Source organism: Girardinichthys multiradiatus, chromosome 8, assembly GCF_021462225.1.
Source record: "Girardinichthys multiradiatus isolate DD_20200921_A chromosome 8, DD_fGirMul_XY1, whole genome shotgun sequence".
NCBI lineage: Eukaryota > Metazoa > Chordata > Actinopteri > Cyprinodontiformes > Goodeidae > Girardinichthys > Girardinichthys multiradiatus.
Window position 1 is genome coordinate 22,590,545 of NC_061801.1, and position 25,150 is coordinate 22,615,694.

Sequence of the window (25,150 nt, forward strand, 5' to 3'; positions counted from 1 at the left end):
TTTGCAGTAAAAACATTACAAATCTGGTTATTGTGCTTGCTGGCTTGAATACCTGGTTCCTATTCATGTTAACAAAATCTAATTTCAGAACCGACAAGTTTGGGGAAAAAAGACAATAATTGTTGATTATTGTCAAGAACAAAAAGATTGCACTCTGCCAGAAAACAAAAAGCCAGTATGAGCCAAGGCAACGTGATGAATTTACTTTGATAACAAAAACTATGCTGTATAAAGCTAGCTAATCACTACAAAGACGCATCCTTCACCCATGCACATTGTCAGGATGACAGCATAGGACTTTGTTTTCATTGGTTCTTTGAAAAAGTAATTAAATCTTATTTACAGCTATAACTGAGTCTAAAATAACTGCAATTTTATATATTTTGTTGAGTTTTATGTGTGTGTGTCTTCTAGACATACAGGTGTGTATTTGTTTTTATTGTTTTATGCTGAGAAACAAATTTCTTATTTGAGGGATTAATAAAGTTTCAATCAATCAACGTTCATGTTCTCTGCATTACGTCATTTTTTATGTTTTTATACTTCTCTTTTTAATCACTTTTAATCATTTGTTATTCTTACACATTTTACTTTGTTTCATTCTTTTTCTCATAAAGAACTTTGCGATCGTTTTTCAGGAAAAGTGTGGAAGAAGTCAACTCAACTTTACTTATTTTTAGGTTTTCAAGAGAAAAAACAAACGAGAACAAACAGAGTACATAGAGGTCTTTAATGTGTTGACCAGAGCACAGCAGTCCTCAAGGATAATGTTACAGTTTCTTCTACATCACCTGACCAAACAACCTGCTGACATCCATTTACAGCAAAGTATTTTTGTAAATGTTTTTCTGTAGTTTTTCAAGTATTTCATTATGCTCATTTTCTCATAGTTTAAATATACTGATGTTTCATACAATGCAGACTAAATTATCTAAACAGAAGGGAGTATATGTCTAATAAGATGCACCACATGTATACATAACACATTAAGATATGTCCACAATAAATTAATTCCTGTTAAATAATAAGATATAATGTGTTTGTTTTGCAGATGTGGAGATCAGAAATACACAAAACGTTTTTTTTAAGCAGTGATTAAAATAATGGTCAGAGGCTAAAGACGAGGATTGTTTTTCTTGTGTGTAAGGCTAGAGGGTCGTGTTTGGGGTCAAAATACAACACATCAGCAATGTGACGACTCAACACAGGGAGTGGTACTTTTATGCATAGACTGGGGTTGTTCATGTTCTCACTCACCCCCGTGACCACTGAGAGAAAGAAGAGCAGAAGAAAGGAGGAAAAGAAGAAATGGCAGATCATCAACTTGAATAAAACCTAACTATTTCCCTGTTTATTAAAACCTTAGGTGCATAATGTGCTCAAACCTGACTTAGAGTTAAATGGCTATCCTCTTTTATTAAACTCTCTGAGTAAAACATGATGTGTTAAGAATTATCTAACAGTCTAAATGAACAACTCGGGGCACAAATTCTTCTCTGGTTTAAATATATTCAGTTTCTTGCAGTACTGGTGCCATGGGGAGGTCCATGACCTCCTTTAGACCTCTTTTTCACATGTCACAATACAATCACAACCTTTAATTTGCTTTAATGGGTATTTATGTGAAACACAAATAAAAAGTAGGACATAATTTGAGAGTGGGGGGGAAACCTTTTTTACAAATTAAATTCGTAATGTGGCATTTGCATTTAGCTCACTTTAATTTGATTCCTCTTGATAAAATCCTTTCATGTAGCCTAAATCTGCATTAAACGTCTCCACAACTGCATACCAAACTTTCTGATGTGTTCCTGAGCCCAAGAGAGCATTATTCAGGGAAAAAGCCAAGAGATCAAGGGTGACTTTGGGCAGACCGTTTAGAAAGGAGAATTCCTTCGACAGGTCAAGTATTAGTCATGCACTTTCCAGACCTGGCCTTTATGAAAGAGTGGTAAAAGGAAAGTTATAGGAAGTTCCATTTACAGTTTTGTTCAAGCCATGTAGGACGGTGGTCTCAAAGCCTGGTCCTCAGGACCCAGAATTGACTTTTTGTATATGTCCTTCTTCCAGCACAACTCATTTAAATTATTGCGTTACCTCCTCAGCATGCCATCAGAGGCTGCAGAAGCCTGAGCTTAATATATATTTTTAAGTCAGGGTGCGACAGCAGGGAAACACCTAAACAACAGTCGGTCCTGAGGACCATGGTTGAAGACCTCACCTCTGGTGTAGGGGACAGCAAACATATGGCAGATGGTGTTCTAGTCAGGTGGGACATAAATAGAAAGTTTTGGCGTATATGAAAAGTGCTACATCAGGTGAAAAACCTGCACTGCAGACCCACCCTGAACACGTCATCCCCACCATGAAACATGGTGCTGGCAGCATCATGCTGTGGGGATGCTTTTTTAAAACCCCTAAATAATTTGTATTGGACCATCCATGGAATTCCAATAAAATACACTGATGGTTGAGATTGTATGGTGCATACATATCCCACCTTTACAAATATAGGCAGTAGCAATAATGCCTCGATAGGGAGAGGAATAAAGAAGGGAAATTAAGGTACATTAGAGGTGTCTTTTTGTCATAAAATGAATGAGAAACTAGTTTTCTTTTTGCATAGGTTGTCTGAAAGCGCAGTAGTTTAAGACGAGGCTGTGAAAAGATTTTGTGAGAACAGCGACAGTGAGACTTTTTGAAGGCTACTGTTGGCAAAATGAGTAATCAGAGGGTCCATTAGATGTTTCTGACTTCAGTTTTACAGCAGAGGAAGATAAAGAGGATGGAAGGGAAAGATGAAGGGGCCTTTTGTCCATTCAGAAGTCGTGCACTTCTTCCTCATCTGAGTGAAATGCGTTGAATGGGCGGTGCTGTCCGTTTGACAGCTTTGGATGGTGGAAAAGCACGGATTAGCTTTAGAAAAGAGAAAGGAAAAAATGGAGACTGCAAATCTTCATTTAAGAGTTGAATGGTGGCTGGGGGGATGGCCAACCCTTTTTTTGTTCAAGAAACATAAAAAAATAAAACAAGAACTTATTTGGCAGGATGAAAAGTCAAAAGAAAAACAGCAACAACCATAAGAGAGAGTAACACAGAAGAAATGGTTAAAGAGACTTTATAAATAACGAGATAACTAAAATAAGATTTTGTCCTGCCTTGCTGTTTTTTGCAGCATGATCACAAATTAAAATCTGAATACAAAAATAAAGTAAATATTTCTAGCCTGAATTCAGCTTGCATTCCCTCTCTTAAAGAAATACTTCACCACTGAGCTGTGAATGCTGCAAAGAAAAACATGTTTTTCGAATTTCTTTACAAAACATAGAGTTGCAGTAAAGTTTCCACAATGTCAAAACATGCATCAGGCTACTAATATGATGTTTCTGTGCATTAACTTGAAACTTATGTTATCTGATACCTCTATATCCTGAATAAAGGTTCTGGTGCTGTCTTGTTTTTGCATATCAAAACATTTTCTGGTGAAGCATTGCTTTAACAAAAGACGAGCAAACTGATCCTAATGCATGTAAGAGAAACGGATGTTAAAACTCAGAAAATGCTCTTAAAATGCTTCATGCAAAAGTAGATATAAGAAGAGGGGAAACATTCTGCTTTAAATCTGCTTGGATATACAATACATTGACTCCTTTGTCTATTATGATTCATCTCACGGTCTCTACGGTTAAATTGTGAGGAACAAACTTGTATGTAAGTCATGCTTTCAAGTATTCTGCTTCTGTGTGAAAACAGATGGGCAGGGTGGGTTTGGGGGGGGGGGGGGGCAGTAGATGACAGAAAGGTGGCGCTGTTGTCCGTAGCACCTCTCGTTCGCAGGGAGGAAACGACAGGTGAAGGAGGGAGGAAGGAACTCTGAGGTCTAGTGTGTTGGAGAAGGTGGGGGTCTCCGACTGACATGGACAAACAGAGAGGGAAAGACATAAAGAAAAGAACATAGGTCAGATTATTTTACAGGGTCTGGGCTTTTCTTGTTGTCGTTTAGTTTTCTTCATGGATACTCGGGATTGAGATTTTAGGTTCTCTAAGTATCACTTTGGCTTCAATGAACGATTTACAGTACTTTGCAAAAGTATTCACTTCAAGTCAGTCACCTTTTGTGTCGTTACAACCACAACCTCAATGAAATTTAGTGGGATTTTCATGTGACAGAACAAGACAAAGAAGAGCATAATTGTGAAGTAGAAGGAAAACAACCTGGTTTCAAAAATACAAATAACATCTTAAAACTGTGCAGTGAATTTGTATAAAGCTTATTTTATTCTGATAAGGAAACCACTACAACCAACTGCCTTCATAAATCATGGAATGAGTAAATAGAGTGTGTCTATGTATAATTTAATCTCAGTTTAAATTCACTGTAAAACAAATGGAAAGCTTATGGAACAGTTGCAGGCCTAATGAGACATGGCTGTCCACCATGCAGCCAATGTTAACCCATATTAACTCTGGAGGAGCTGCTAAGATCCACAGGTCAACCCTGAAAACATATCGACAGGGCAACTAGTAGCTGTGCACTCCATAAATCTGTCCTTAATGGAACAGTGGCAAGAAGAAAACCATTATTAAAAGAAAGCCTTAAGAAGTTTGCAGTTTGTGAATCAGGTGGGGAATAGAGAAGAAGCTGCTCTGATCAGAGGAGACCAGAATTATACTTTTTGACTAACAAGGAAAACACTGTGTGTGGTGGAAAGCTAACACTGCACACATAACACCCAGGGTCAACACGGTGGTGGCAGCATCATTATGTGGGGATATCTTTTTAGCAGTCTCAGGATAGCTGGTCGGACCAAATGGAGCTAAATATAGAAAACAGTCCTAGAATGAAACTTGATAGATGCTGGAGCGACTGAGACTGGGGAGGAGGTACACCTTTTATATCCATGTGTTAACCTAGTCAAAGTCCAGCCTAAAAAACCAATTGAGAATCAGTGGCATGACATGAAATTTGATGTTCACAGACGCTCTCTATCCAATTTTCAATGAGTTTTAGATATTTTTCAAAACTGAATGAGCAAAATGTTTACTCTCCAGATGCGCAAAGGTGGTAGAGACAAAACCCAAAATACTAAAGGAGTTTTTCAAAGTAGCCACAGAGAGGGGCTGAATATAAATGCATAACATTCTTTTCACATTTTTAAATTGTAAACCATGTATCATTTTCCTTCTACTAAACTATGCATTAGATTGTGTTGATCTATCACATCAAATCTCCATGAAAACATTGACGTTTGTGTTTGTAAAATGGTCGTGGGATCACACATAGATAACACAAGAGTACTACCATCATTACAGAGTTATCAAGCTTTTCAATGTGGAAACAAAGCACACAATATAGGCCTGAACATGAGAACAAATGACTGCATATCCAGCTGGGGTTAGCCTACATTTAGTTTTGTTGTGCATTTTCTTCAACCAACAGAGATGCACCAAAGGACAGGTGGGATGTTATGGTGTTTATAACCAAATACAAGAAAAACTAAAATTATGGACATTTAAAACAAATTCTATTCTGTTGCATCGGTGGACTTAAATAACTCCAATTTCCTGTAGCCTAGTTCAGATTAATAACTCCAAAAGGCTCATGCATTGTTCTGAAAATAGAAAGGTGAGAAAGAGAGAATAATGCAGCAAAAAGATGAAATCCAAGGAGTCTTAGTGGTTGGTGATCACAATGAGGATTATGGAGGCACACAATATCCAACATACCGAAAAACGTTAGTCCTCATTGGTCAGTAATAGTGATTCTGCAGAAGGAACAATAGTCACATGTGTGACAGAGGTGTGGTGAAGGGAGAGAGAGGGACAGGAGCAGGGAGACAGAAAAGAAGTGCAAACAGTTACAGTGAAGGGGGAAGGCCAGCATTGCATGTGCCAAGCTCCCTTTAAGGACTAATTTATGCTCAAGAGCCAAAAAGAGATTGTTTGTTTGCAATGTTTGTTTTTTTTCCCCAAAGAGAGCTTTGCACAGAGACAAGTTTTTAGCTTTAGATAAAGAAAGGAAAGCACAAGTTCAACAGGATCAGAGATGCATGGAGTTCATGGACACCAGGTGAAAGCGATTTTCTGATGTGATGTAAGGATGGGCGCAAATAATGAGTTGTTTGTAAGTTGTAACTGATGAAGCGTTATTGTGTCTTAAAAGATACCATCAAGAATTGAGATGTTCACTTAATTACAAAAAAGAGGAAGAAAATCAAGTCAGTATTACTTTCAATGTATCTATTTAAGGATTTCTAGCAATCAGTTTATCTAATCAACTATCCTCTAACACAACCAGTACTCTCTAGTCTCATTTACCTCCTTTATCCCCTCCAGGCATCTTCACATTCCCCTAACATAAAATATCATAAAATGTGGTTTGAATGTCCAATTTCTTTGTCAAATTTGCTGAAACATGTTTTCATTTCCATAGCTTTACAGGGGGGGATTGTTGGGTGTAAAAGGTTTCTCATGTTTTTACTCACCTTGGCACACTTGGGGGTGCACGGTTAGGCCGGGAGGGCACAGTTGGCGGTGGCCCGCCATGAGGATCTGGAGATGCTCCAGGGCGAGATGGTACAGGGGGTCCCCCGGCAGGAGGAGGCCCAGGTGGGGGTCCACGGGAGCCTGGGCGAGCTGGTGGACCTGGTGGAGCTCTGCGATTTGGAGTTGGACTGGTTGCTGGAGATCTGATGTTGAAATGGAAGAATAAAATAGAGTTAATAAACAGGCTCAATTATACCTGTTATACATTGGGATTTTTCTGAGAGGCTCAAACTAAAAAGGTCCTGAAAGAACAAAACCTTCAAAATGCCAAGAAAATCGTATGCCAAGGGAATATTACAGTGGGGAGAACAAGCATTTGATACACTGTTGATTTAGCAAGATTTCCCACTTGAAAAGCATGTAAATGTTTTTTAATTTTTATCATAGGTACTCTTCAACAGTGAGTTGAAACAATTGTTTTATATGTTTCTGCAGATGTAGAAGCGGTCTTCTAGGGTGTTATCTTGTACTTTCTTCACTATTCTTTCTCTTCTCTATTCTTTTCTCCTCTCCCTTTTTCCTTTATGCCCGACGTTCCTCTCTTTCTTGCTTCTTTTTTTTCCTTTTCATTTCCATCTTTGTGTCCATTGCAAGTGAAATAATTCCAAAGCGGTTTCTAATAAAGTTTCTTTTATCAATATCAAGCAGAGCATTATAGCGTTATCAAGAGGAAGCTGATTGGATATTTCTGTACTTTTATGTTTTGTGGGCTTTTTGCTAGAAAATTATAGCCCAATTATAGTTAGCAGCAGAGGTCTTAGTTAATTTTAAAAAATAAACATTAAAATGAACAAGCAGGTACAGGCGGCCTATTTTCCTCACTTTTTGACCACCATGAATATGGTGAATATACCTAATTGTCCCATGGAAAATTTGTTGTGGACTCTGAGCTTCAGTCTATATTGCTATTGCATCTACAGTACATATAAACATTGCACACATCCTCTACTTAAAAAGGCTTGAGCTTTTACAGTATGCACCAGCAATATATTATGAGGGGCCTTTCCAGGCCCAAAATATGAGGTTGTTTTTGTTAGAGATTAGATTGCTTGTAAATTAGCTATTTTTCTTTTGTGAAAAACCCTTTGACTGCCTCAATTCATCCATACATGACATACCTTCCTCCGGAACCGCCCCGATGGACCTGCAGCCAGGAGTCATCCACCGGAGGCGGCATAGAGGTGCTCACGGTGGTCGTGCTGATGTCGCCGATAATGTTTAGCGCCTCCCGCAGGGCATGGTACATCCTGAGCATCTCATCACGCCGCTGCGCCTGCTCCTGAGACTCCTCCATCAGAGTATTCTGGTCACCACATGAGTAGAGCTGGGCCAGCAGCTCAGCATTAATGAACTCTTTTGTCTAAAATAATAGCAAAGATTTTGAATAAATCTTTTTGCACATCTTTCCTATTTTTGCAGGTGTCTCGCAGGTTACTCACATTGTTAATCATGAGATGCATGACTGTCTTTGGTATCAGGTCACGCACGGTCTTGTTGACGATGGCCGTGTAGGAGTCTACCAGGTTGCGAATTGTCTCCACCTGCCGCTCCAGCTGAGGGTCCATGCTGTGCATGAAGTTGTCTGAGCCATTTTCATCACCACCATCACTCTGTGGAGACAAATTAGAGATGACTTACAGGAAACATAACTAAAAAATGCCAAACCATAAGTGAGAATAAATCAAGGGAAGACTGTAATTTCAGAGCAGTAAGTGTTTCTCTCTTGAGGTTTTATCATTTTAAAGATCAAAAATTAATCATAAATTCAAACTGAAGCCCCAATAGAAACCAGGCTGAATAAAAGCCATCCTGCTCCAAGTGAATCTGCTATAATGGTTGTGTTTGTCCAGCAGTGCAAAGTGCAATTTACTGGCGTTGTCTTTTTAAAGTGGATGTGCTGATCATAGCAACATTTGACAACAACAAGTCAAAATAGTGATAAACACATAAACAATCTAAATGTGAACATTTTTCTCAACTTGTAAACCGAGTAAACAAAATGTTGAAAAAAAGCACCAACAAATCACATTTATTAAATCCCTGCATGTTGGAGTACTCAAACCTAAATCAGGTATCTATACCGATAATGTGGTAATTGTGTTCCCATAATTTACTATTCAACATTTAAAAGGACTTAAGAAGACAGTAAATACATATAAACAAAAAAAAAACACCCTACTTTTAAAATTAAGGCAGAACTGTACAAACATAATTATGTTTATTGAATTTAGAATGTCTTTTTTATGTTATTTAAACTAAATATACCAAAGAGTAGTTGATAATGTTGACTGCCTACAGTGTTAACGGGTTACTGTTAATTTACCAAACTGAGTAAAAAACAAGTTCAGCGAACCTCATAAAAATGTGTGTGAATGCTAAAAAAGCAACAGGTGGAGAGGATACCATACCTTTCCTTCCTTCTCCTACGAGGAGCACAACAGCAATGCAAAGACATTGAAAGGGACACACAACATGTGAGACATGACAACAATAAGCTGATGAACATTTTCTTAAAACAACTTCCCTCTCTACTTGTATGATCTAAAAAAAACAACGTATTTTTTGCAGGGTTTTATTTGTACAAATGTACCGTATGTTTTGAGAAAAACAGTTTAAACTCTTTTGTTTATATTGATTATATTATATTATAATTATATTCATGGAATTACAGTCAATAAAAAATTAAGCTTACGGTTACACGTTCAGGATAAACTCCAGCTCTGAGGAAGGAGGCCTTCCACGCATCAACATCTTCCTGGCTCTCACAGGCCAGCTCCAGCTGACGGTAGTCTTTATACACATTTCTGTGGATGTAAAACTGTGGGTCAAAGGATGCGATCTGAATAACAAGGCAAATTTCAACCAGCTGAAAATATGATTAGCCTTTAAGAGCAAGACTCTGTTTTGAGGAAAACAAAGTGCATTTATACAGCATCTCAAATCGATTTTTGAATAGTAATATAAAGGTTTTGGAAGATATTATGCATATTGAAGACCTTTACTTTTACTACTATTTTACAAAAATAGTCCTGTCCTTTCATCCTTTTATCCAGAGTCAGCCTAAAGCTGCACAGGGTCTCAAGCAGAATTTGATAAGGGAACCCTCTTCCATTTAACCCATTTTGCTTTTGTCCATGTTTGATCTGTTGCACAGTGCCTATTTAATACAACTTGTAGTATTGTTAACAAGCTGGCCAAAAAGATTTTCTGAAATTGACTGTGTAACAAAATGTTGTTTAAGATCTGATGCTATCCATGGATTGTCTGTAAGCTTTAGTGAGACATTATCTAACCATTTGAATGAGATAGTTTAAACCAAAACCAAAGAAACTAATCAGTTTTTTTTTATTTGTTTATGAGTAAATTTGCTTTAGAAATAAAATATTTAAAATTAAAATAACAAACTTTAAAAATGTTTTTTGAAATGTTATCTATTTAATAAATAATTCAAAATAACCCAGATTAAGCAAAAACATCTTCTGTCATATAAATTTAACACAATAAAGTGAGGAAATTTGTGTTTCGTCAATTTTTCTTCTTTGTAGTATCAATGGTTCTTGCCGATAAATATACAGTTATAAAAAACCTATTTTTTCCCCATTAGATGGCGACAAGGAAAATGCATTTCTGGGTTGCATCCATGGAAAACTTGTGAAATCCTCTCTGCCAATGCTAAACAGCTTTTGGTGAAGGTAGTATGGTGGAGTGGGGTGGCATCTCATTCGCTTTAAAAACAAGACTGAGTGGTTTGCAAAACAAACGCTGGTTGAAGAATGTGATTCCATTCCACAGCAGTGTCAGACCATATTGAGAAGGAGATACCTGGCTGTTGAGGATATGTAGGGGTCTTTCACACAATACTGAGGCCTCTTGTTTGTTGAAAGAATAAACTGTCAAACTGCCAGTGTGTCTTGTTTCTTTAAATTTTACCTATCAAAGCCAGTTAATAACACCCAACAAGAGTCATAGATTAACTATGTTAACTGTTCTGCTCAACCAACAAATGTGCCACTATCTAAAGTTAATTCCAGTGATATAAGACTTATAGCCAGGAAGCGTTGTTACAACAAATAAATAATCGACCAAACACAAATTTCATATTTCTTGTGCCAAGTTAAGTTAAGTTAATTCATTGTTTGTACACTAAAGATGTTCTATCAAACGCAAAACCTAAAGTAAATCAAGCATCGACAATTTCACAGGAATGTCAGTGGCAAGTGGCAGTCTGTCCATAGCTGGGGGCTTATACTGTTTGTTCGTGTCCCCAGAATGAAATATGACACCTTTAGAAACATATTGTTTGCATAAGAAATCCTTTAAACTAATACGTCTGCCAGCAGTCTCCTTGTGTCATAACTCTGAATTGTGGCATGTGAATTTTCTCATACAACTGTACTTGCATCTAAGTGTGTAGGTCATATATATGTTTGTAACTGCACCTCTGTTCAGTGTTGAAGAGAGCAAAAATGGGCTTGCTGGACATGAAGCCCTTCTCCACATCTCGCAGCTTCAGGTTGTCCACTGGAAGCATGTACTTCTTCTCCTTCTCCTGCAGGGGGCGAAAGAGGGACACTGGTGAGGAAACACACTAAATGGAAGGAGGGCTTTAACAATGAAAATGGTGCTTAAAAAATATACTGCTGCAATGACAATGTTAGACCCGAGGAGATTCCAAGATAGGGTTTTTTCAGGGCCAGCAAATTTAAATTGAACAATTAGTTTTTGAAACATAATGAAGAAAAACACAAACAATTTGATTTATAAAGGCAGATATAAAAATACAACTTATTCTAAGTTCCCAAGCAAAGGAAGCAAAGGAGATGGAAAAACAGACAAAGGAGCCTCTGGTTTTGATTACAACTTTGCACAGTCAACTCACACACAAATACACAGACACACTAGAGACTTGAAATCTCTTGTACTTGTAAATCTGCACACAACTATGCGGTGTACAAACGCCCAACTATTTATGTATCAGGGAGGGAACCTCAAAGCTAGTCACCTCAGCCGGAGACATGCCGGCTCTCTCTAATTCACACAAATGTTGTGGTTGCAATCCTCAGGATCTATTGTTGGAAAGTTTGAACGTTTTACCATACACAGTAAAGTAAGAATTAACAAAATTGCACTCAAAAAATAAGTCAGAATGACAGAGGTTGTAAAAACATGCACTCAATGCACAAGCATACGTTGCTCTTCTTATAGTAGTCTCTAACTAACCTTTAAACCATCTGGAAGGCTAACCGCAGGCATGCCCTGCCCAGCCGTGTGTGTGTGCATGGGTGTGTGTGTGTCAGAGTAAAAGGGGATAGACGCAGGGGATTTCACGTGAGACCAAACTCCTTCATCAAAGGATTTATGACCTGTGCAGCCAAATGGTCATATCCCCTGAATGCATATAAAATCTCCACAGACACACACATAAACATATATAAACACAGACGCATTTGGCAGCGCCAGTTCTCCTTGGTGTCTACAACACACACATACACACCAGAAATTAAGCAAAAAACAAAACAAAACAAGCAGTCGCCCCAAACTGCTGAACGCTGACATCATCATTTATAGGACTAGTGAGTACACTCCCCCCACCACCCTTCCCACTGACCCCCCTTCTTTTATTTCTTTTGGTTCAGCATTTCTCCGTCTTGGCCTTCCTCGTTTTTTATTTTATTTTCAGTTCCCTTGTTCCCCTCGCTCTCTGGCTTTCCCCTCTCCCGGGGAGTGAGCAGCCTTGGCCTGATTCATACATTTTCCTTTACTCTGGCCAGTAAATCCAGTTTGGAGAACTGGAAAAGAAGGAAAGGTGGAGGAGGGCAGAGGACTACTGAGTGTCTGCATGATGAGGGGAAAGTAAAATGAACTAAAGCAGATACATAACAACTGCTTGGACATTATGATAGGTGTTACGGACATACAACACTTGAGGTCTGTTTTAACAAGAATGTACAGTGTGGGTTATGTGTGAATTTGCAATGATGCAGTATCACATCAGACTGTTATTTTCTTTCTGACAATCAGCTCAATTTTTAGAAGTTTTTGACAGTGTGTGTTTAGGGAAGTAGACTGAGTGTTTTCCCATATGCTCCCATAAAACCAGTCAGCATGAGTGGGCAACGGAACAGATTTCAGACATTAAACACACTAAAACGCACTAATCAGGAGTATGAGATTCTGTTCATGAACACTTTATTTGACCTTAGTCTGCAGAATTTAGCCTGCATAACCCCAAACTTTGTGACTTTGAGACACACAGTGATGTTGTAAGCTTATTTATAAAATATACAGTGCCTTGCAAAGGTTCTCATACCCTGTGAACTTTTCCACATTTTGTAACTTTACAACCACAAACTTTAAGTACTTTCAGTACTTTGTAGAACACGTTTTTCGTGTAGTGCAGGTCTTTTTGGGTATGTCTCTACCAGCTCAGCACATTTAGAAACTAAAATATTTGACTTATCTTCCTTGTAAAGTAATTCAAGCTCAATCAAATTCACTTTTGAACTTTGACTGGGCCATTCTAACACATTAATGTACTTTGATCTAAACCATTCAATTACAGGACTGCTTTATGTTTAGTGCTGTCTTTTGCAGCTTGTGAAGTTTTCCTCTGGCATTGTCCTACATTTGTCTCCATCCGTATTCCCATTAACTCAGATCAGCTTCCATGCCTCTGCTGATGCTGATCCTCACAGCATGATGCTACCACCACCATGTTTCATATTGGGATGGTATGTATAGCATGTTTTCTTTTCCCACCACTCATAACATGTAGCCCCTAAGTTCAATGATGGTTTCATCGAAAAGGAGAACCTTGTTGAATTTTTTTTAAGTCAAACTGCATTTGAGATATTTTATGGCTATCAACAAGTTTGTACAGTGCACAAATTGACAGATTCTCCTACCTGAGCAACTCATCTCTGCAGCTCCTAAAAGGTTACTGAAAGCCTCTTGGCTGCTTGTTTGATTAATGCGCTACATGCCTGGCTATGCATTACTGGCTTTGCAGCTACACCATACTTTTTCCTTTTCTGGCTGATGGATTGAACAGTACTCACAGATACATTCAAAGCTTTTGATATTGTTTTACAACCTAACCCTGCTTTAAACCTCTCCACAGACTGCTCCCTGACCTTTCTGCTGTGTTCCTCGGTCTTCATGATGCTGTTTGCTCACTGTTGGTCTCAAACTTCTGAGGCCTTTAAGGATAGATGTGTCCACACTGAAATTAAATTACACACAAAGGGACTCCATTTTCCAATTAAGAGACTTCAGAGGGAAGATTTAATTTATAGGTGTGAGATTAAAAGAGGCTGAATGAACACCACATTTTCAGTTTTTTATTTTCATACCCACCTGATACCCAGAAACTCAACTGATTTATAAGTCAGCATAGCCAGTCATCACATTTTGTTGTGCTGCCTTCTGGTTTTAGTTTTAGTTTTCACATATCCCTACCTTCGGCCTGAATCTCCTAAAACACGGCCCAGCCAGAGCACTTTATAGCTGATGTGTGAACAAAGTACCGTATACTTTCCATGGATTTGTTGTGTTAGTGAGTAATAGCTCATTCATTAAAAAAAAGAAAAACACCGGAGGACATTTACTCCTGCATTCAGACGTGTTTCATCCTCCTGCTCACCAGTGAAAAAACACAATCTGAAATACTTAACCACCGTTTCAAAATGTTAATCACACATAATCAGACGTGGAAATGTAAAACCTCAAAAACATGCATGCATACACGATGACCTTACGCATCCCATTGCCAATTAACAAATCAGAGTAGATTGGTCGGTAAAATCAGCCTTCACGTTGTTTTAGGGGGGCTGCATGTTTTGTGTGTGTTTGTGTGTATCTGGTACCATGTATGTCGATGGGAGTTTGATAGAAAAGTTCTGGTGACTTGGGCTGTTCATCAAAGCGATGTGGAGGAGCCGCACAGCATCTGGGAGCAATAACGCTGCCTCTAACCCTTCATTACCACAAAGACCGGGCCCTGGGTGGCAGCCAACGGCAATTTTCACAACCCTCCTCCTCACCTCCCTCCGTTTTTCTTTCCCTCCATTCTTCTGGCATTCCCCAAATGAGTTCTGTCTTTTAAAAAAATTAAACACAAAAGGGCAGTTCTGTAGTTCCTGAATAATGTGGATGCAGGAGGAAAGTTAGTTGCTTAGTTATTAAATCCATTTTAGCCAAATTGGTGAAAAAACTCATCCTTCACTACTAGAAAACATTACAAATATAATACAGACTAAACATTGAAAATCAAATATAACGACAGACCTGTGAGAAAGAGCAGAGGGAACATCTGAGGAAAACTTAATTAGTCTTAATGCAGTTTGGACTTTATTTAAAGTAAGACCACATGTTTACACCATTTAAATCAGGAACAGAAAACCTTAACAGAGAGAAATCCAATGGGAAACTGTTAAAGTGGAACTATTTCAGGATCATGTGTAAAAACTTGCAGCTGTTTATGACTCATCAGGCTGCAAGGTTTGTGTAATAATCCTCCTAACAAATCACCTTGGGCAGCACGCCAGTTTCTACACACTTTTCTAATAGTTCATAAATTATAGTAAAGTGTTACCTGATAACAGGACAGAGTCCTCCTCTATCCTCTGCCAGCTACAGTGTCCAGATTCCGGAGAACAACAACACTGAATTCCCAGATATGAATGATTGCGTTTTGGCTGCATGCTGTGACTGTCTCAGTCTCTCCTCACTGTGGGTTTTTCTGCTCTTCCTCTGAGAACGAGCGTAAATAAGAGCAAACTCCTACATTAAGACAGGAAGACTGATGTCCAACGACTGAACAGAACCCAACAGTGATTCTTCCTGTTTAGTGACTCATTGCAAAGCAGCTAGTTAGAAGTTCTTCATGTTCCTGCAGCAGGTCAGAGTAAAACCCTTCAGATTTATTAGGCAGGGTCTTACACAGTTTTTATGTGATAACTCCTTACTTTTCCAAACATAATTAAACTTAAGAGATCTAGTCCTCTTAAGTCACTTTTACAACGAATAAAAACAAAACCGCACCATGAATTTGAAGCAGATCAAATTCCAGACTTTTCCAGGCTCATCGGGACATGTGATCGTTAACATCTGACCACCAAAGGGCTAAGAAACAGATGAAAACCTAAAACCACTGCCATGGAAACGCATTGCAATATTTGCCACATGTGTTTCATTGAGACCAAGCGTTCAATTAGTGTTTTTGGTTTATTGATTTCACTGATGGACAAAGCTCGCACTAAGACTTTCACTGTTCTACGATGCCATGAAATCTGAGGAATATTTATAGTCCCTTTCAGAAAGTCACGTAATCACATCATTGGAGGTTCCTGTATTTATATTACTCTGTCAAAATGATGAATGGGAAATGTGGAGAGTCTCCTAGTTTATACAAATGGACAAATGTGAAGTACGGTGGGTCTGTGGTACACAGTATTAGACAAAACAACAGCAATAAAATGTTAAACTTAGCAGGAAACAGGACCCTACCCTGTTTTTCATTCTTTTTTTCTGCTATTGTTTATTGTTCTGGTACCTTTTTATCCTTTTCCTCTTCAACATGTGCTTTTTATTCATGTTTTCTTTTTTATTTGTGTATTCTGAAAAATAATTGTGTTTTCTGGAATATTCTGCTCCGTTAAATGTCGTATTTCTTTTGTCTGTTAGTTGTTTTTTTTACTGTGATGTGAGAAAAATGTTAATTTCTTTCTGCACTTTTATATTTATCTGGATTCCACAGCTCAAAAAAACAGCATTTGGAAAATGGGATGAAAAGTTTGAAAATATGCACAGAAGAGACGAATCTAAATCTAAAAAGGTCAACTGATCTGAGCTAAACATAAAGTCAGAATGTACTGAAGTAAAACATCCACATGTGTAAACCAACCTGAGCCTAAAATACAAACATGCTTTGAAGGCACACATGGTTTTCATGGTGCAGCATTTTTTGCAAAGGCTTCACTCGACTTGCTCCTTATTAGAGTCCTTGTAAGCCTTGTAGATTTACTGGAATAAAGGCTGAAGTATGGAAGATGGAGCAAATGAAGCTATATCGAGCCACCTGAATAATAGTTTAGTTTTAAGGTTTTTGTTTTTTTTAGTCAAAACATCAATGGGAATATAAATGTTTTTAAAATCTAGAGTGTATTCTTGGTTTAGCCAATGAAAGAGAGTTTCAAATGAGGATTGGAATTTTTGCTCTTCTTGACTTTATGCATTTACAGTAAACCCAATGTCATAAAACTTGTTTTATGAGTAGAAAAATGAGTCACTTATATCAAAGGCTTAGGATCCAAAAATACGTCATTCTTAAAATCATGGAAAAGTCTGTAACTAAAGCAAGGTGCAACATTCTGTATATTACGCAAGCTTGAATATTAATAAATAAAAAAAGTGAGCAAAGGAAGGAAAGTATGTGCTGAAACTTCACAAAATACCTTACTTAACAAAAATCAAGTTTCTCTGACCTCTAACATAATAAATATTATGTGGTGTGATTGCAAGTGAGACAGATTTTTTTTCCCCAACATATGAGTAAATGTGCTTTTATTTAACTGCTCAGCGCTCTGGTTTTTATTTCTTTCATGAACAAATATACCCATAGACTTGTGGACAAAATTGTTGGTACCTCTCGGTTAATGAGAGAAAAACCCACAATGGTCACAGAAATAAAAAGGTAATAATGAATAAAAATTCTATGAAAATTCTATGAAAATGAACAAATGAAAAGTCGGATATTGCTTTTCAAACATGCTTCAACAGAATTATTCAAAAAAAAATAAACTCATGAAACATGCCTGGACAAAAATGATGGTACCCCTGAAAATAATGTGACCAAAGGGACATGTTAAATCAAGGTGTGTCCATTAATTAGCATCACAGGTGTCTACATTCTTGTAATCAGTCAGTGGGCCTATAAATAGGGCTACAGGTCGTCACTGTGCTGTTTGGTGTCATGTGTGTAACACACTCAACATGGACCAGAGGAAGCAAAGGAAAGAGTCTCAGGAGATCAGAAAGAAAATTATAGACAAGCATGTTAAAGCTAAAGGTTATAAGACCATCTCCAAGAAGCTTCATGTTCCTGTGACTAGAGTTGCACATATTATTCAGAAATTTAAGATCCATGGGACTGTAGCCAACCTCCCTGGACGTGGCCGCAGGAGGAAAATTGATGACAAAACAAAGAGACGGATAATACGAACGGTTACAAAAGAGCCCAGAAAAACTTCTAAAGAGATTAAAGGTGAACTTCAAGCTCAAGGAACATCAGTGTCAGATCGCACCATCCGACATTGTTTGAGGCAAAGTGGACTTAATGGGAGACGACCAAGGAGAACATCATTGTTGAAAACAAATCATAAAAAAGCCAGACTGGAATTTACCAAACTACATGTTGACAAGCCACAAAGCTTCTGGGAGAATGTCCTATGGACAGATGAGACAAAAATTTGACTTTTTAGCAAGGCATATCAGCTCTATGTTCACAGACGGAAAAATGAAGCATATGAAGAAAAGAACACTGTCCCTACTGTGAAACATGGAGGAGGCTCTGTTATGTTCTGGGGCTGCTTTGCTGCATCTGGCACAGGGTGTCTTGAATCTGTGCAGCGTATAATGAAATCTCAAGACTATCAAGGGATTCTAGAGAGAAGCTTGGTCTCAGTCGCAGGTCATGGGTCTTGCAATAGGATAATGACCCAAAACGCACAGCCAAAAACACCCAAGAATGGCTAAGAGGAAAACATTGGACTATTCTGAAGTGGCCTTCTATGAGACCTGACCTAAATCCTATTGAGCATCTTTGGAAGGAGCTGAAACATGCCGTCTGGAAAAGGCACCCTTCAAACCTGAGACAACTGGAGCAGTTTGCTCATGAGGAGTGGCCCAAAATACCTGCTGAGAGGTGCAGAAGTTACACTTATAGGAATCATTTGATTGCAGTGATTGCTTCAAAAGGTTGTGCAACAAAATATTAAGTTAAGGGTACCAGGCCTGTTTCATAAGCATGTTTGAAGCATGTTTGAAAAGCAATGTCTGACTTTCATTTGTTCATTTTCATAGAATTTTTATTCATTATTGCCTTTTTCAGATTCAAGTTATTTCTGTGGCCCTCGTGGGTTTTTCTTTCAGTAACCGAGGGCTACCAACAATTTTGTCCACGTTTGTTGATCAATGAGTTGTGATAATTTACAGAAGAAAAGAGAAAAATATGTATCATCTCATATAACACTGAATTTTCCTTAAATCAACCTCATTTATCCAGTCTCTACTGGAATCATCGCTTATGTTTAATCTTTAAACACAGCAAGGAGTGAAATGCTGTAACTTATTCATTTTAGAAATCAAGCTATTTTTCTTTCAAATTCCCCTTTACATCCCTTAGAATCCATCAAATTATGTTCATATCCTTATTTTTCTACTCTCACTTACATGTCTATTTCATTTGTCAATCCACACTAACTGGACTTTAAACTTTTCAAACACACACAGCACCCTCCACACTTACTGTCTCCTCTGGTAACAATGCATTAAAAGCTTTAAAATAAGCTAATCTTTTATCACAGTAGCATGACCTCACATTTAATCTCAAGGTTTAGGTCTCTGTTGATTTTGCCAAATGTTTTGGATCATTATCCTGCTGAGACCCAATGATGACTTCAAAATGTTTCAGATTTTTTTATTTATAATCTCCTAGTACTTCAGAGAGCCCACGATACCCTGCACTATATCAAGGTCCCAATTGCCTTTTTAGAAAAGAAACAGGCCCACAGTATCACCAGTCCTTCATCATACTTAACAGTAGGCATGAGGGCGATTTTCCCGATGTTCATATTGTATTTTATGAGAGACCCGCCTGGTTATCTTACTGTCCTCTGGCAAAAACATATAGTTCCAGTTAAAGTCCCTTTAGAGTTTAGATAACTCCACTCATTTATGTTTAAAAGGATGCTTCACAAAATAACAGTTTGTATGTAAATAGCATACAGTAGTTTTTCTGGATGGTCAGTGAACCCAATAACCCACTCTTTGCTGTAGTTCTCTAACAGTGAGCTTTGGAGATGTTTTCCTACCTCCTTTACAATCTTCCTTACTTTGTATAGTGGCTAAGATAAAAATGGGTCATTATCCAGCTTAGAAAAATGGAACTCCTGCCCTGTATTTAGCTCTATTCATCCTTCCATTAGCTGCTCTGACCAGCTTCCCTGTCCCCTCTGAAGAAAACCACATGTAGAGCATGATGTAGCCACCACTAGTTTCACCATAGGGATGCTGTGGTCAAGGAGATGTGGGGGGGGGTTCCCACCTGAGCTATGGATCTCTGCAGCTCCTCTAGAGTTAGTCTGGGCCTCATGGCTGCTTTTCTGAGTAAGCTGTTCCTGCCTAGCCTGTCAGTTTAGACTTGTGCTTGTCTCAGACTCCTCTCATTTCTCAGATTATGGCTTGAACAGTGTTCCATCAGATGTTCAAAGCTTGGAATTTTGTTGTATAACATAAATGTGCCCTTTGCAGAACAGCTGAATTTATACTAAGATTAAGTTACACAAGGGTGGACTTGATTTAGGCAGCTCGTTGAACTGGATTTTAATTGGGGTACCAGAGTCAAGGGGGAATAATGCAAACGTACACCAGATTATTCTTAACCTTCCACTTCACAATTGTGTACTACTGTGTATTGGTTTATCACATAAAACCCTGACAGAATACATTGAAGTCTATGATTGTAATTTGGCTAAATGTGGAAAGGATCAAGGGCTATGAATACTTTTGCATGTCACTGTAGGTTCAGCCACATAAACTGAAGGGTTTGCTTTTATAACTTCAGTACCACGTCAGAGGCCAGAGGGGTTTTCACAGAATCCACTGATTAATTTCTAAACTTCTTCTGCCGATATTGACTAAGACTCTGAGAAGGAAGCTGCTTTGCCTGGTCATCTAAACAGTGGAAACAATGTTGCTACAACCGCAGAACTCCTCCCTTCTTCCCAATAAATTCAGTCTTTCCAGTCCCCAAACCCTGAACTCAGCTGTAGCAGCACCCCGCTTTAATCTCCACCAAGGCCTGATTTCTATCGTTCACACCCTCTCTATTGCTCTCAGTGCTCACTTTGGAATCTCTTTGGAGTCTCCTTGCATCCATCTTTTATTCCCTCTTTCAAGGGATTGCGCCTGCTTGGATTTAGAGTTCAGAAATCTCAGATAGAAGTAAGACTGTAGCATAAATGCTTGAAACAAAGAGGGGGAAAGAAACAAACCTTTGGTGCCCCAACCCTTCTCTTCCTCAGCATCTCTTGCTCTGGTTCTGATTTACCAGTAGTATGTCAACCCTTGAACCAGTACCCCTCTCACCCCACCCTCCCGCCGCCACCAGTCCGGCTGGAGAGCCGCATAAAGGGCTCTTTATTCCAGTCGGACAGGGAGAGGAAATCAGCTATAGAAGTAAAAACAGAGGGAGCAAGAGTGAGATGGAGACCACAGGGCTGCACATCTGGAGTTATTACAAGGTTCCCCCCTGCTTGCCAAGAGAACGCCGACATTCCTGCCCTCACTACAAAGACCACAGAGACTCTGCTCTCATGCAGCCCCACGACTCTACATACATCCATCAATCAAATGTCAAAAATAAAACCCAACATTTAGATGCTCAAAAGTACAATAAGCATGGGATTAAAAAGAAATACATATATAGGTCTCCAAGTGGAGTCATCCTGCTCACAGCATAAAGTTCCCTCCTTTCTGCCGGGATTCCTGCACTCCCTTCCCAAACTTTACAAAGCACACTCCAAATGAATGCATCTCACTTCCTGTTCACCTTTGACCCGCCACTTTCTCCCCATAAACCAGCAAAGAAAGAAAAAATTAAAAAAAGAAAAGGAGGGAGGTGAGGCGGGGGTGAGGGGCTTTCAAACGGAGGGAGGGGCGGCAGAAAGAATAGTTGAGGAAAAGGGGAAAAATGGGGGGCCAGGGAGCTCCTCCTCTTTTCTCCTCCATATCTCCTCTCTCCCTCACTCTTTTTCTCCTTCTGCCTCTGGAAGCAGGAACTCGGAAGCCAGTCCCTCTGCCACGTCAAACCTCCAGCCGGTCCACCTTCATCTCTGCAGGAGCAACTTTTCCTTTTCCTTTTTCCCCCCTTTTTTCACTTTGGACAGTTGCATTTTAGGCACCGTTGTAGGGTTGAATGTGAGGACGGGGAAGCTGGCTGAAGAGTGGCTCTACCGGAGGAGATTGAAAACAAATAATATGAAGACCCAAAGTAGAGTAAGAAGATCAAGAAGGTATTGCAGGTATTCCATCTTCAAGAGATTTTTCCGCCAGTTTCAGCATGCAAGGAGACAAGAGTGTAGTTATTCCAGTGTTTCATTCGGAGCTGCAGGGTGAAGCTGCGAAGGATCTCAGCTGACCACAAAAATTTTTACCCAAGTGAGAGTAAGACTCAGAAAAAGTTTGAACATTAGTTTTTTTAACTGTTATCATGCTCCTGTTGTTGTTGGTTTTTATCTTGGTCTGGAGTTAAACAGGTGAGGTTTCACGAATTTGGGTTAAAAGGCCTAAAGTGGATTATTCACTGACCTAGAAATATAAAAAAGCTTATATTTCCAAATTTTCCCAAAGAAAAATTATTGCTTTTGTAATTTTGTGCAATATTATCCAGTTATAATTAATATTTCGTTATGCATGTACCTCAGCTGTATTGTTTCTGTTTTGCTTTGGACAACTGATATGTTTATACATCCTTTCTGCAGCTTGTCTTTCCTCCTGAGAGCCCGACGTGGAATGCTGCTCTTCACAGCAGGAAAGGAGAGGGAATGTCACTAAATCTGCCAGTCAGTGGCCATCACCTCTGTCTAACCCCTTCCTCCTCCTCTTGCTCCTCCTCCTCTAACCTCCCTGTCAGACCCACTCATTCACCCCTTTATAGGCAGAGAAATCCAGTCAAGTCTCAATTTGAATTTGCAGTAAGTATCCGTCTGCGACACTCAAGCTTCTCCACAGCATCCCGGAGCTGCCTAGCCCGCCTGCCCAGTGTTCAGACTACCTGTTCAGGAAGTAGTGGTTGTACAGTAGTCTGCACATTGGTTAGGCTGGCCTGGGAAACACACATGGATACCTGGGGCTGGAAATGAGACCAGAGGGATTCGAAGAAGATCCAACTTATGGAAACATGGAGCACCAAATTTAAGCCATCTGAACAAGCCTTGAGAAAGGTCTAAAGTTCACACCGGATGGATTATTGGGGGAAAAGAAATCCGAAAATTCATGATCACTGTTGCTGTGGCTTGATTTGAGTTAAAATAGTTGTAATAAAGATGCTTTTCAGGGACATTGGCTCAGTTTTTTGTTTCATTTTTCTCTCAAACACTTCCCTCAGATTTGAAAGAAATATCACCCTCTCACAGATCTAAGTAAGGGTTGCATTACAATGTCACCATGTTCTTTATTTTCCTACAAGCCAACCGTTTGACAAAAAAATTCAATAAAAAATGAACGCTAACCTGAAATGATAACTAAAGCACAGAGTAAAACCCCCAACGTCAAGCTGCACACATGATGGAAATGTACAATTATGTGTCTGTTTTCCCCTGTGTCAGTTTGTGGCTCCTTTACCTCAAATGACCATGTAAAGAGAAGCGAGACGGGAAGCCACCCTGGAGAAACGTCAGAAAAGCAGTTCCACTCTATTATTGTCTAGTCACAGTTTTCACAAGTCTTTGCTTAGCTTTGCTTTAAAAAATTATTTAAATAATTGTTTGCGGCTTTAATGTTTCGGATGATGTCATTAGAAACGTGAAAATTTAAGCACTGGTTTTCATCCCATTATGATTTATTTTCTGCCTTCTTTCTGGGGGCCCCCCAGTTTTGCCCACCAGCCTCGCCTGTGTTTGATAAAGAAAACACATATCGTACCGTATCTTCAACTCTTCAAAAGCACCAAAGCAAAAGAGGGCACAAACATTCACACAGTGTCTCATCACAGTGCATCATGTGCAGGAATGCAAACCACAAACCAACCTGTTTCCATTTAAACCCCTGCCACCATGAGCCCAAGATTGTTTCTTTAATAGCATGCATAAGTTGCAGCTCACCGAGCATGCATGCAAACACACACGTAAGAGCACAAACACACCTCACAGAGCCTGCATGTTGCTTGTGAGTGACCTCCCACCCCCCCAGAATGTTTACAGCTGGGATCAACCAGGCCGAGTTTTGGCTTTTTGGCAACTTTATGGGAGGAGAAGGGAAACACAGTCAAGCCCCAAGAAAATATACCCTAGAGCCACAAATTGTATGAACCATCACATAGGAAAATGCTTACATACCCTTATTATTTCGTTATTAACCAGTTTTTATCTATCTTAGTTCACTCTACCCTGCGCTGGCTCTACTTTGGAAAACTTTTCAGCCAAAGAGATCATCATGATTTGAGGAACTGGCATTTGCTCCAGTAATACAGACCAGAAGGTTCCTAAAAGCGCACACACGTGTGTGTACGCGCACTAACCAAAACATCCTGGCATCAATGAGTTGGGTTCAAAGTTATTATTAGTGTCAAAGAGTGATGTGTGTGTCTGTGTGTGTGCATATGGTTTTCTCTCTCCCTTTGTGAGGGTTTTCCCCATGACAAGGGGCAGCCAAAGAAATGGCGGCAGTGGACATATGTTCCTGCTAAAAAACTGCTTTTAGTGGTGCATTTTTTCTTTTTCTACAAAACAGAAAAATTTCATCAGCCGTGTTTATTTTGGCAATGTCTCCACCGAGTTTTGCAATCTGAGCCATTAGGACAACTCCAGCCTTTAGTGTCTGTGTGCAATCGAGAGGCCAGTATGTAAAATGTAAAACGCTTCGATTGAAAACATTTGCTCTTTTTTCATGGTATGCACAGTTTTGCAGTGCCCTCTAGGTTCGCCGCTCAGCTGTAACACCAACGTTGAGTGTTGGTCTTTATGCACCCTCGGAGGCCATGTTTAAATAAATATACATTAGAAAGAGGACGGAAGAGATGGAGGGAGTAGGTAGAAGAAAGAAAGAAAGATAGAAAGAAAGCAAGAAAGAAAGAAAGAAAGTAAGAAAGAAAGAAAGAAAGAAAGAAAGAAAAGATGGAGACTTGCCTTGATATACCATTCACAGCCATCTGCAAAGTGTGGCATGCATTTCTATTCAGTCGCTCTTTACTTGCCCTAATGGAAGAATGGGAAAGAAAGCTATTGTTCAACAGACCATCCCCACAGTAGTGGCAGTATCATGATGTGGGGATTTGATTTTTTAGGCTCACCACGGATAGTACGGTGGCAGGAGTTGAATGAAAAATGGATAGAGCAAAATATGGGGCATTTCTTGAAATAAAACTGTTATATATTGCAGAAGGTATGAGATACCTTCCTGCAGAACAACAACCCAAAACATATAGCCAGAGCTAAGATTGAATATGATCAAAGTATATTCATGCATTAGAGTGACCCAGTCAAAGACTAGACTAAATTCAAATAAGAATCTGTAGCAAGACTTGTTGTTTAGAAACACTCTCAGTCAAGTCATACTGAGCTTGAGCTAAATTACAAAGATGCATGGGTAAAAATATAATTATCTG

The 25,150-nt window shown here is 39.1% G+C and overlaps 1 protein-coding gene across 13 annotated transcripts in view; it reads right to left on the reverse strand.

The window, feature by feature from the left end:
• Window positions 1-711: 711 nt before the first annotated feature.
• The window catches only part of dnm1a (dynamin 1a), a 67,406-nt gene continuing 42,967 nt past the window's right edge, over window positions 712-25,150 (reverse strand). For 4 of the 13 annotated variants that reach the window (XM_047372121.1, XM_047372113.1, XM_047372120.1 and 1 more), the window contains 7 exons: window positions 10,986-11,095; window positions 9,239-9,350; window positions 8,955-8,969; window positions 7,986-8,156; window positions 7,665-7,906; window positions 6,486-6,689; window positions 712-3,911 (listed from right to left, as the gene is read on the reverse strand). In XM_047372121.1, the coding sequence (XP_047228077.1) occupies window positions 3,881-3,911; window positions 6,486-6,689; window positions 7,665-7,906; window positions 7,986-8,156; window positions 8,955-8,969; window positions 9,239-9,350; window positions 10,986-11,095 (885 nt within the window). In that variant the 3' untranslated portion in view covers window positions 712-3,880. Of the gene's footprint in view, window positions 3,912-5,727; window positions 5,766-6,318; window positions 6,353-6,481; window positions 6,690-7,664; window positions 7,907-7,985; window positions 8,157-8,954; window positions 8,970-9,238; window positions 9,351-10,985; window positions 11,096-25,150 lie in introns of those variants that run through there. The other 9 variants (XM_047372124.1, XM_047372123.1, XM_047372115.1 and 6 more) reach the window with 6 other exon arrangements.